The sequence below is a fragment of the Zalophus californianus genome, chromosome 5, assembly GCF_009762305.2.
Source record: "Zalophus californianus isolate mZalCal1 chromosome 5, mZalCal1.pri.v2, whole genome shotgun sequence".
Lineage (NCBI taxonomy): Eukaryota > Metazoa > Chordata > Mammalia > Carnivora > Otariidae > Zalophus > Zalophus californianus.
Window position 1 is genome coordinate 60,502,603 of NC_045599.1, and position 12,454 is coordinate 60,515,056.

Genomic DNA, 12,454 nt, shown 5'->3' on the forward strand with positions numbered 1-12,454 from the left:
TAAGGATAGAAATGCTTTGCTGGATCTTCTCCAATACTCAAGATTTCTCAACAGGGAAACGTTTTGCCATTGTTCGGAAATATTTTTTCTTCTAGTTAATCCACGTTATTTCTAGGGGGCTTCACCTAGGAGAAAGACTGATTCCTTATGTTCCTTCCCTCTCTTTCAGTATGTTTCCTACTCCCCTACCTTTAAACTGTCACATGGAATCCTTGGGGAAGACGGAACAGAAGTGGGCAGGCAGAGTGTTTGGAAACTAGACTGAAAATAGATTCTCCATAAAGCACCACCATCCTATCTGGATCGATTCCTTGGGATGCGTTTTATTTCCATTAAAAACTCAAAACTTTCAAACGTTCACTGTTCATGTCTCGAAACTTGATGGGAAAAATATTCAACATTTGAAGTACTCGAGAAAAGCTTGAAGAAATAAAAGAAATCAACTGCTCCCTGGACTACTTTAGGAAGCAGGCGTTCCTGGACAACCTTCAGGGTTCCTTCGCAAGGGGAATCTACGACGGGTGTTAAAAAGCCTCTCCAAACGCTGTTCTTTTTAGAAAACAAAAGCCATACAGGAGGTGGGGGAACTGATGGTGCCTAACGCCAGCGGGACAGTGGCACTTTCTTCCTCCTTTCGTTCCCTTCTTCTCCTCCATCTCTACCCCGTCCTGTGTGCCTATCGCAGCCCTGGCTTCCCGGCTCTCCCAAAGCCCCTCGCCGGTCAGAAGCCGGCGACTGCGCCCAGCCCAGGTCCCGCTCGGCCGGGTCGGCTCCTCCACCCCGCATTCAGGCCTTTCCCTCCGCCGCCCACGCTCCCCGCTCCGGCCGCCCCCTCTCTTCCCAGCGAACGGGCTTGCCCGCCAAGGGGGCCGCCCCGGCCTCGGCCCTCCCCCGGCCCCGGCCGGCCAGACCATAAAGAGCCGGGCGGCGGCCGCCCAGCCAGCCGCTAGCGCACCCAGCTCCGCGCGGCGGCTGGACGCGAGCACTGCCCCCGACGGCAGCCCCGGACGCCGCGCCCTGCACACGCCTCGCGCTCCCTTAACCTGCGCCGCCCGCGGGGCCCGACGGAGGGACAGCGCGCCGCTGGGGACACCGAGGCACGGCCAGGCTGCCGTCGCTCGCGAGCGCCCGCGGCTGCAGGAAGAGCCAACATGCTGGCCCCGCGCGGAGCCGTCTTCCTCCTGCTGCACCTGGCCCTGCAGCCGTGGCTGGGGGCCGGCGCCCAAGCCACCCCCCAGGGTAAGTGGGCTCGCGCGCGCCGGGGCGAGGGGCGACGGTCCCCGGGTCCCTCCTTCCCGCTCCGCTTGAACGACAGGAGGGACCAACTCCGCGCGCGCTACTTGGCCCCTGGCACTTCTCTGTCCCTCTGGGGCCCGAGTCACAGCATTTTGTAATTGGAAATGGTGATTAGAGTATAGCATTTTCTGAGTCCATTTTCCAGCGATGAGACCAGTTCCCTAAACAACAGCTTAGGGGAAGCGAAACTTTTCAGTCTATGCGAAGAAGTGGGGTTCATTTCAGAGCTTACCACACGGCTCTAGACCTCTAACAGGTCCTGCCTGGAGTGGGGTGAAATCCAGGTTCTGTTCCCTGCGGTTCTCTCTGGCGGGCCATCCCCTCACGCTTGGCTCCCTAAATTCTCCGACGCGGCTGGAGTGATGTTCCCCCAGAAAGTCTGAGACTGTCATTCCCCCAGAAGGGCACAGCATTACTCTATTTGCCCCACCACTCCCTGTTTTCTGTTCTTTGTTTGGACCCCAAAGCCTCCTTTGGGAGTTGGCATGATCTCTTGATTCCCGAGATAAATGGAGCAGGAAGGACTGAGAAGTCGGTGTTTCTCTTACAGAGGTTTAAAAAAAAAAAATCGATATATACGTTAAAAAGACACCTGAGTAATCTTCAAACCCCTAATTGAGATGGGGTGAAAATAACCGTTGGGCAGAACACAAGCTTAGACTGATTTTTTTTTTTTTTTTTTTTTTTTTTGGCAAAGGCCAAAAGGAAGAAAGTATTTAAGCAAGAAAAGATCTTAGCGCTCTAACTGGCCATCCAGTGATGACCTTCACCTGTTGATGTATTACTAATGAAATAAAGCTGGGAGAGTCACACAGGTCCAAGTAAAAGTTGTTACTCCTCACAAAGCCCAAGTGAAGAATGCCTGTGAGGGAATTCTCAAAGTCCTTCCCCTCCCATTGCAGTAATCACCCATTTAAACTTTGCATTTCACCACATAACTCCTTTTAATTTTAGACCAGGAAACCAAAATAGTGATTTCAGCGGGTAATGTTCTGCATTTAGTTTGCCTTGAACTATTTGAAATGCTGTAATCTATATTCATTGTGACCGCTCTTCTAGGAAGTTGGACAACAATGATTCCGTAATTGTATACACTGTGACATGATCACCACGATAAATCTAGTTAACATCTGTCACCATACAGCATTACAAAAAATTAATTTCTTGTGATGAGAACTTTAGAGATCTTCTCTCTTAGCAATTTCCAAATATCCAATACCATATTATTAACTATAGTCACTATGCTGTACATAATATTCCAGGACTTATTTATTTCATAACTGGAAGTTTGTACCTCTTGACACCTTTCACCCATCCGCCCCCCATTCTGTTCTCTATCTATAAGCTTGGGTTGTTGTTGTTTGAGGTTCCACATATAAAGTGAGATCATGCAGTATTTGTCTTTCTGTGTCTCATGTATTTCACTTAGCATAATGCCCTCAAGGTCCATCCATGTTATCGCAAATGGCGAGATTTCATTCTTTTTTATGGCTAAATAATATTCCATTATATACATATACCACATCTTCTTTATCCATTCATTATTAATGGGCACTTGGGTTGTTTCCATCTCTTGGCTATTGTAAATAATGCCGCAGTGAACATGAACCTGCATATATCTTTTTGAATTAGTGTTTTGGGGTTTGGGTTTGTTTGTTTTGTTTTTTTTATAACTACCCAGCAGTGGAATTGCTGAATCATACGTAGTTCTATTCTTATTTTTTCAAGTACCCTCCACACTGTTTTCCGTAGTGGCTGCACCAATTTACATTCCCACCAACAGTGCATAAGAGGTCCCTTTTCTCCACATCCTCACCAACGCTTACTATTTCTTTGATAATAGCCATTCTAACAGGTATGTGGTGATTACTCATTGTGGTTTTAATTTGCCTTTCCCTGATGATTACTGATGTTGACCACCTTCTCATGTGCCTGTTAGCCACCTGTATGTCTTCCTTGGATAGATGTCTGTTCAGATCTTCTGCCAACTTAAAAATCGGATTGTTTGGGTTATTTTGCTATTGAGTTGTGTGAGTTCTTTATATATTTTGGATATTAATCCCTTATCACATAGGATTTGTAAGTATTTTCTCTCATTCTCTAGGTTATCTTTTCCTTTTGTTGATGGTTTCTTCTGTTGTGCAGAAGCTTTTTTGTTTGATGGAGTCCCACTTGTTTATTTTTGCTTTTGTTGCCTTTGCTTTTTGATGTTAGAAAGGAATCTTTTTAACATAATTCAAAAGTTTTCTGATTACAGACATTATTTGGCAGTTTTGAATTTATGGGTATAATATTTTGTGTTACATGAATTCTTGACATTTGAACACACAACTTCATGGTGTGCTACAGGTATGGATTTTGCTGCTTCTTAGAGCTGCCTGTTTTATGGGACTTAAAATCAGGCTATACTACCTAAATTACCAGTTAATTTAGTTGCCGTAGATTATCAGATTAAGTCAAGTTTCTGATAGATTCTTTTATTGAGTTAATTAGTGCTTAGATCCTGGCACTATTACGAAAATGTAATAACATTAATGGAAAATTGTTGTCTCATTTCCTTTTCAAAACACTCTCCAAACTCATTACTAACTAATCCCAACTCTGACCCCTTGAGAGAGAAGCCAATGGATTAGATGAACCTTGCAGACTGAAATAGAGTAAATTTAGCTTGAGCTAGATTATGAACATAATCATAGATCAAGAATCAGGGATAGTAAGAGTTTAGTTTTGAGTGCAATTCACATACCTTAAACTCACACTTTGCTCTTACTGGTGGAAATGTAAAGCTTCCAGTTCTTTGGAAATTAAAAAATTCTGTTTCCCCTTTGAAGTACAGTAGGCAGGAGTATTCAAGTTTTATGGGAATGTGGAGTGCTAGAAGGAACATAATAGATTTTCTGCTCTCTCTCTCTATATATATATATATGAATTTTAGTACCAAATTCATTATTTTGTAAGACCCTAAGTGCATGCGAAAGAAACAATACGGATCCGGTATAAAGACAGGTTGTCTTTTAAAGAATAGATATTCTTGAGTAACTGGGTTTTTGCCTCTTTGTTTTATAACTTTTATTTTTTTCCTACTGCAAAAGCAACACCTGTTCATTGTTAAAAATAAAAAATTGGATAGGCAAAAGAAAAGTAAATAAATGTATAATTACACAACCCAGAGATAGCTACTGTTCCTGTTAACATTCTGTTGTGTTGTCTTTCAAATCTTTGCAGGGGCGCCTGGGTGGCTCAGTTGGTTAAGCATCTGCCTTCGGATCAGGTCATGATCTCAGGGTCCTGGGATCGAGCCACACATCGGGCTCCTTGCTTAGCGGGGAGCCTGCTTCTCCCTCTGCCTGCTGCTCCCCCTGCTTGGGCTCTCTCTCTCTCTCAAATAAATAAAAAAATAAAATCTTTAAAAAATTACTAGACAGGGGTGCCTGGGTGGCTCAGATGGTTAAGTGTCTGCCTTCGGCTCAGGTCATGATCTCAGGGTCCTGGGATCGAGCCCCACGTCGGGCTCCCTGCTCAGCGGGAAGCCTGCTTCTCCCTCTCTCCCTCTACTACTCCCCACTGCTTGTACTCTCTCACTTTCTCTGTCGAATAAATAAATAAATAAAATCTTAAAAAAATTATTAGGCAATTTTAGAGGCTAACGTTCATGCAGGCCGTGGAATTGTTCAAACAATATTTGTATAAACCAACAGAAATACTAAGTAACTTCTAGTGAGGATTATCCATTTGGCCTTTGCCTTTAAAATAACTTTGGATGTACACTCTTAAACCTTGCACAAATATGACAAAGCTTGAAAGTACTGCTGGCTTAATCAAAAGCAATTTATATAAATACAAATGCAGATTACAGTTTTTGTAGACCACCTCTATCAGTCAGATAGAGGTGGTCTTTCTCAGAAAGAGAAAGCCCGTTGTTTTGTTTTTATATCAGAATTTTTCTTTAAGTAAGCCCTACACCCAACATGGGGCTTGAACTCACAATGCCAAGATCAAGAGTTGCATACTCTAGTGACTGAGCCAGCCAGGCACCCCTGCATCAAGATTTTTAGCAGAGAAATGGTGGAGAACTCTAAATGCATAAAGGGAACACTTGGGTCTCACAGAGGCAGCGAATCACTTTTATGGCACACTGTGTGCCACCCCATCCATGCTTTCTGCTGCATTCCCTGTATCATTTACACCGACCAAGAAAGTACCATCGGCTCTGGTCCATGGGCTGCATGAGGGACCCTAAGGCACATATCCACTGCTTGGGGACGTAAGAGAAACAGTGACTTGTGTGCTCTCACCTGTCCCTTTTGTACTCTAGGTCGGTAGTGCTTTTCCTAGTGGCCATTTTCAGAGCCATTCTTTGGCCAAATGCAATTTAGGGTTTGCAAATTTAGTCTTCTCTTGGGGGCCATGACCTGGTGAGGAAAATTGTGTTGCACTTTTTCTGATTCAGATGTCCAGCCACTATAAGAGTGATAAGGAAGAACGGGCAATTTTAGCCATGTGGAAAATGATAACAGTGTTATCATCAATGTCAATAGTTGACATTACTTATAGCTTACTGTCAAACTGTGCCCCCTCAAAATAAACATGTTTGTCTCAAACTTCTTTCACTGATTATCCCCTTTTCTCTGTTCTCCCCAGTCTTTGACCTTCTCCCATCCTCTAGCCAGAGGCTGAACCCAGCTGTTCTGCAGCCGATCCTGACTGACCCCACCCTGAACGAGGTCTATGTGATCTCCACCTTCAAGCTGCACACTAAAAGTTCAGCCACCATCTTTGGCCTTTACTCGTCAACGGACAACAGCAAATACTTCGAATTCACTGTGATGGGACGCTTGAACAAAGGTAAGCACATTTGCAGAAATCATTTTCTTAAGAATCTGCTTTTCCTATTCTAGCACTTGGGGTCTACTTGTCTTAAATGGTTCCCTCCTACAATTTTATTCTCATCCACCATTCATTTCAGTTTTCAATACCAAGTTCTTCTTATTGTACATTGAGCTGTAGGGGAAGGGCAAGTTGATAGATGGCACGAGAAGAAGAATTGCTTATGGCCAAAATGCCCATCCTCCAGTTATTCGGGATCCAGTTTGGGAAGGAACAGGACCCAGGACCATTAGGCCACCGTCTTAGATTGGGCTGTTACAGCAAATACTACAGACTGGGTGGCTCAAACAAAAGACCTTTATTTCTCATAGTACTGGAGGCTGAGAAGTCCAAGATCAAGGTGCCAGCAGATTTTGTTTCTGGAGAAAGCCTGGGTGCTGCCACCTTCCTGCTCTGTCCTCACATGGCCTTCCCTCGCTGTGTGTGAGTGGAGAGCGGGAGCTCTCTGGCTTCCTTTCCTTATAAAGATACTAATGCCATCATGAGGGTCCCACCCTCATGACCTAACTTAAACCTAATTACGTCCCAAAGACCCACTTCCTAATACCACCACATGGAAGGCTGGGGCTTCAACAGATGAATTGGGGGGGGGGGGAGACACAAACATGCATCCTGTAACAGCCACCCACACCATTCTTATGTTCCGTTGGACACACATGTGGCTTAGCAGACCTCATTCCCAGCTCTGCAAGCACTCTCCTGGACTTGAGGGAGAGAATCTGCCTCAGTCAGTAGAACTCAGTGAACAGCTCTCTTTCCCACCTGGCTTGTGCCAACCTACACAGGTCTGACACCTGTTTGCTTGCTTTGCTGTCAAATGTTTCACTGTCACAATGAGTTATTACAAATACTAAGAAGTGGCTCGCAAAGAATAAGGTCACTCTTTTTGCATCTCCTTCCCCTCCACCCGTGCCCCGGGGACAACACCTGTTCCTGCTTATGGAGGAATGTGACAGATACGTGTTCCTGCTGCCACATGTGTTTTTTTTTTTTAAGATTTTATTTATTTATTTGACAGCGACACAGCGCGAGAGGGAACACAAGCAGGGGGAGCGGCAGAGGGAGAAGCAGGCTTCCCGCTGAGCAGGGAGCCCGATGTGGGGCTCGAACCCAGGACCCTGGTATCATGACCTGAGCCGAAGGCAGCCGCGTAACGACTGAGCCACCCAGGCGCCCCTGCCATATGCTTTTAATAAAAGAAAAAAAAGGACTGGTCCTTCTGGCGAGATTTCATATTTATTTCAGTTTGTTTTACTTGTAGTGCTCCAGACTCTCTATCAGATTCCAATTGTGATTGAGCACTTAACATTTTCAGATATTAGGAGCTGAAAGAAATTCCTCATTCTTAGCTTTCATAAGACTCCAGAGTTGAAAGCAAGAAGGAAAGGGATTTTAACCCCTTTTATGTCATGTTCCAACCACCCCTTACCCCCCACCCCACTCACATGCGCTCCATCTGTCCCTCAGGCCTCTCAGGAGCTGGGGTGAGGTCTCCGGTAGTGAAGGGAGTCTGGGGACATGGCTTAGCAGATGGTCTAACCATTCCTGCGCCCTTTGCCCCATCCGTAGCTCTGATGGGAGGTGACTTCACTTACCTCCCTGCCTTGAATCAGACAGCCCCATGCCTCCCATCACTGAAGGAACTGCTCATGCTCTACTAATCAGGCTATTCAGTTTGTGATCTCTAAAAACCACCCTTCTTCATCCAAAGATCAGTAGCTTCTCACAGAACTGTGTATTTTAGAGGCATTGAAAGATTTTTCATGGGGTGCCTGGGTGGCTCAGATGGTTGAGTGTCTGCCTTCGGCTCAGGTCATGATCCCAGGGTCCTGGGATCGAGTCCCGCATCGGGCTCCTTGCTCAGCAGGGAGTCTGCTTCTCCCTCTCCCTGTGCCTCTCCCCCTGCTTGTTCTCTCTCTGTCTCTCCTGCAAATGAATAAATAAAAATCTTTAAAAAAAAGATTTTTCATTTAGCTCACCCAGCTTGGTGGCCAAGGGGTCCCCTGTAGAGTGAAAAATGCTGCGTCCAGCTGTTCACCCTCACTGACTCTCCCCCTCTGTTTCGAAATTGGCCAGTATGCGTGAGCCCATTGTGGAAAATCCATGTTTCCTGGAAACACAAGGCAGCAACTTCCTGGAACTGATTTTCTGTTTGCTCTACATTGGCAGAGGTAACGCTAGATGGGAAGGTGGAGAGGCCATGGTGTTTGTAAGTGTGTTTCCTTTGGACAACCACCAGTCATGTGATTGAGCTGTAAACACCAGCTAATCTCCATGTTGATGAACACCTCTCCACCCTCCAATCTATTAGAGAAGATAAATAGCTCTTAGAATTCTTTTTATAAATATTTTCTAACAGAATCCAGAAATGAAAATTTTCAGAAAACAAAGAGCAATTTATATCAGAGTTTGGAGAGTTGAAGAATTTGACCTAGAGAAGTTTCACTGGAACACTAGGAAAAAGTACAGAGATTTGCCAACACTGGTGAATCTGAAGGTTCTAGAAAAGAGCAGCAGCCCATTCTGATGGGAACAGGGAGAATGCACTGGGTCCATTAGCTCCCCGGAAGAGACGGGGCATGTGGTTGTGACTCCCCGTTGAGGTATTCGATGGTGACCATGCAGTCCTGACATAATTTGAGGGGGCTGGGGGAGAATCCTCTTCCCAGAAGGTGAGTCCCAATCATTACCTAGGGTCCTAGATGCGCTCCTGAGGACTGCGCGGCACAAGCTTGCTGCCGAGCTCTCTGCTTCTGCTCTCACACTCCCAAGTCATCCTTCCCGTGGCTGCACGTTACGGTTATAAGCTTCACTTGGAACAAGTTATGCCTGACAGCAGAGACATTTAGTGTCTTCCTATTCCAAACTGATTAAGGTACAAGGGTCCTTGCTGGGCAGTCAGGATTTTCTGCTGCATGACCCCTAACCCGCCTCTCCAATTTATCCCTCCTTCCAACCCTCCATGTAGCCTATGCTTCAGCTGGATGGACTAGTCACCATTCCCTGGGCCCACCCCTGCTGTCTGTCCTTCTCCATCCTTGTACCCTCGCCCTCTGCTCCCCACTGGTACATTCCTACACCATCTACAGTTCCCATCTCCTATTCCTTCTGACCTCTTTTATTATGGGATTTCGTGCTTCTGTAAAATGTACTAATCTTAGTTTACCTTGTACTTGAATTACCTCTAGGTCCTCTCTCCAGTAGGTTGTGAGCTCCCTCAAAACAGGCACTGAGCCTCCCTTCGCTCACGTTTGTGTCTGTTGCAGCACCTAGCACAGTGCCTCATACATAGAAGTAGCTCATGAGCAAATTGAATAAATGGAGGCTGAGAAAAGTAGCCTTGTTTGTTAAAGAAGACATGCAGTATTGTGTAAATTCTGGAAGTGCACAGTGTCCAGCACATAGTAGGTCTGGCTCAAATTCATTAATGAATCGATGAATTTTGAAGACCATTTGGATGGAGTTATAAAGGAAATACAGTATTTCTGGTATCAATGTTCTATCATATTGTTAGTAATATAGGTGATACAATTTTGATAGAAATAAGCGTTCTACAGAGACCACCTGGCTGGACAGAAGATCTGGTTGATGCTTTTCTTGTATCTAGCATAGGGCAACTTTCCAGTTAGTATTTTGAGTTCAAGTCACAGTTAAAAATCTTAACAGCTGTGTCTCTAAATTGCTTAGCCCTGGTTTACTGTCTCTACAGTGGGGGTGATAATAGCTACTTCACAGGTTGATTGCAAGAACTGAATTATATAAAGTATAATTTTTTTTAGACTGCAAAGCTCAATAAAAATTTGAGGTTCTGCCATAAGCTTCTATAAGATGGGTGCAAAGAAAGACGAGGGAGAGAGAAAGATCTCTACTTTTTTGGCAACTGTCTTCTGAAGATGATTTGGTGAACTCTTGGCTTGCCTTGATAAGACCTTCACCTTTCAGAAAAAGCAAACAAGGGGCACCTGGGTGGCTCAGTCGGTTAAGCGGCTGCCTTCAGCTCGGGTCGTGATCCCAGGGTCCTGGGATCGAGCTCCGCATCAGGCTCCCTGCTCAGCCAGGAGTCTGTTTCTCCCTCTCCCTCTGCCCCTTCCCCGCTCATGCTCTCTCCCTCTCTCTCAAATAAATAAATAAAAATCTTTAAAAAAAAAAAAAAGGAGAAAGCAAACAAGAAGAACTGCTTCTTTAGTCTTAATTTGACTGCCACTGTGGTGGTGCTGTGGTAATGAAGGAAACCCCAAGAATTTGCAGGAATGACTGCAGACAGTCAAGCTTCTTAGCCTAAGGATAGGACGTGTCAAATAGTTAGAATAATGGTTCACAGAGAAGCCTGTGGGCTAAAGAGAAACACAGCATGAGAGAGAGTGAGAGAGAGAGAAGAGTTTCAAAATTAGAATTCTGAACCTGGTACTGAAGGTGGAAAATGAGGTGCATCAGACATTAATATTTATGGAGCCCTTTTAATGTACCAGGACTGTGCTGAAGGCTCGACACTCATTTCTTTCTTTAATCTTCACAGTATTCTTGTGAGGTGCCCTTGAATTAGCTCAATTTTAAAGTGGTCATATACAGAAAATGAAAGAATTTTAGTGAACTTTAGGACAAACTCCTGGAGGGTTATATTATTATCCTTGTATTTGGGGATTACCTGGGAAAGAAAGCTGGGATTATTTGAAGGTAAATGGGTTCACTAAAAAGAAGTCATGCTAAACTTTTTTTAAAGTAAAGATTCTAAACTGATAGATCAAAAAGATGCTATGAGCATAATGTATCTTCACATCAAAAAAGAATTTTTTGAAGTCACTCATTATACCTTTCTGGATATAAAAAAGAACAAGCTAGATAAATAGTACTGTTAGGGGTTGGTAAGTTGTTTTACAGCAAAGCATCTAGAGTTTTTGACAAGGCTCTATCTTGGGTATTGAACCATTGAACATACCAGTGACTTATTTTATCATGTTGGCAAATGGCACATAGCTGGAAAAGACAGTTGAACATATGGGATGCCATCATCAAGATTAACAAGGTCCTACCAGTCTGACACATATGCCACAATCAGGTGAAATTTAATGGGAATAAATGTAAATCCATCATCTAGGAGTGAAAAGTAAATTGCCAAAGTACAGGATATGGGACACCTATCCTAAAAGTTCTAGTCAGCAACATTAAGAACCAAGTATTGTTTAACACAAAGCCTGACATCTAGTAGCTATTTAGAAATGTTTGCTGAATGAATAAATGAAAAGATACAGTGATGTAACAGTTTTTTAAAATCTCCTTAAATTTTAGGCTTCATTAATGCATTTATGTGGCCAGATTAAGGGAGCTAATGCATCCTACCTTAATGTTAACTGTCCAGGCCACACCTAAAATGTTGTGTCTCATCCTGGACACATTTCACAGGGACACTCTCAAGTCCAAGATTGCCTTAAGGAGAGTCACCAAAACAGTAGCCCTCTAGACCCCATTTTTTACAACATCACAAAATCAAAATGTTAAAGGATCTGGAGAAATAAAGGAACCAGATAGAAGACGAGAGAGATGAAAGTTGCCGTAAAATATTTGAAGAATAGCATTTAGATGAAGGATAAGACCAAATCTGTCTATAGCTCTGAAGAATACAATTAGGACCCATTGGTGGAAATCAGAGGGAATTGGCTCTGTATTTGGAAAATCTTAGAGAGCAATCCAAAAGTGAAATGGGTTTCTCTGCAAAGTAATTATTTCCTTGTTCCTGGAAATGTGCTGGTAGAGGCTATACTTTCATTGAAAGGATTTGTGAAGTGAGATATTGAGCTAGATGACTTACAGTGCTCATATTCTGTGGTTCTGCTAAGGCCAGAGAGGTTCCATGGGTGCTTAAGGAATTGCTTTGCAACTCTCCTACAACCTGACCTTGGGATTTTTGTACACAATCACAGCTTTGTCATCCACCAGATAATTGAGTACATAATGAATCTCATAACTTCTCAAAATATAAAGCCCTCTGCAGATGTTTAACATCATTGCTGTGCTTCCTTTCCCTGGATGGTTTCTTTGCACGGCCGGGGTGGGGGGGTGTATACTCTGTGTACTTTACATTTGTTCAAACTGCTGTAAGAAGATTTCAGAACTTCCAGACTGCATCCATCACACCTGGGAGTCACCCAGAGTATTTTCAGGAAAAGCAGTTTGATGATTTACCTTTTATATGTCTTTCCAAAGCATTAAAGTTACAAAGACCCAGTGTATAGGGCCTAAAGATAAATAAGCGAAGGCAAACAAGAATATCCAT

At 44.0% G+C, this 12,454-nt stretch overlaps 1 protein-coding gene across 2 annotated transcripts in view; it reads left to right on the top strand.

Annotated features, from left to right (window-relative positions):
• The first annotated feature begins 1,051 nt into the window (after positions 1-1,051).
• The window catches only part of THBS4 (thrombospondin 4), a 44,709-nt gene continuing 33,306 nt past the window's right edge, over positions 1,052-12,454 (top strand). For both annotated transcript variants that reach the window (XM_027607118.1, XM_027607119.1), the window contains exons 1-2: positions 1,052-1,239; positions 5,938-6,141. In XM_027607118.1, coding sequence (XP_027462919.1) covers positions 1,152-1,239; positions 5,938-6,141 — 292 coding nt within the window. In that variant the 5' untranslated portion in view covers positions 1,052-1,151. The remainder of the gene's footprint in view (positions 1,240-5,937; positions 6,142-12,454) is intronic.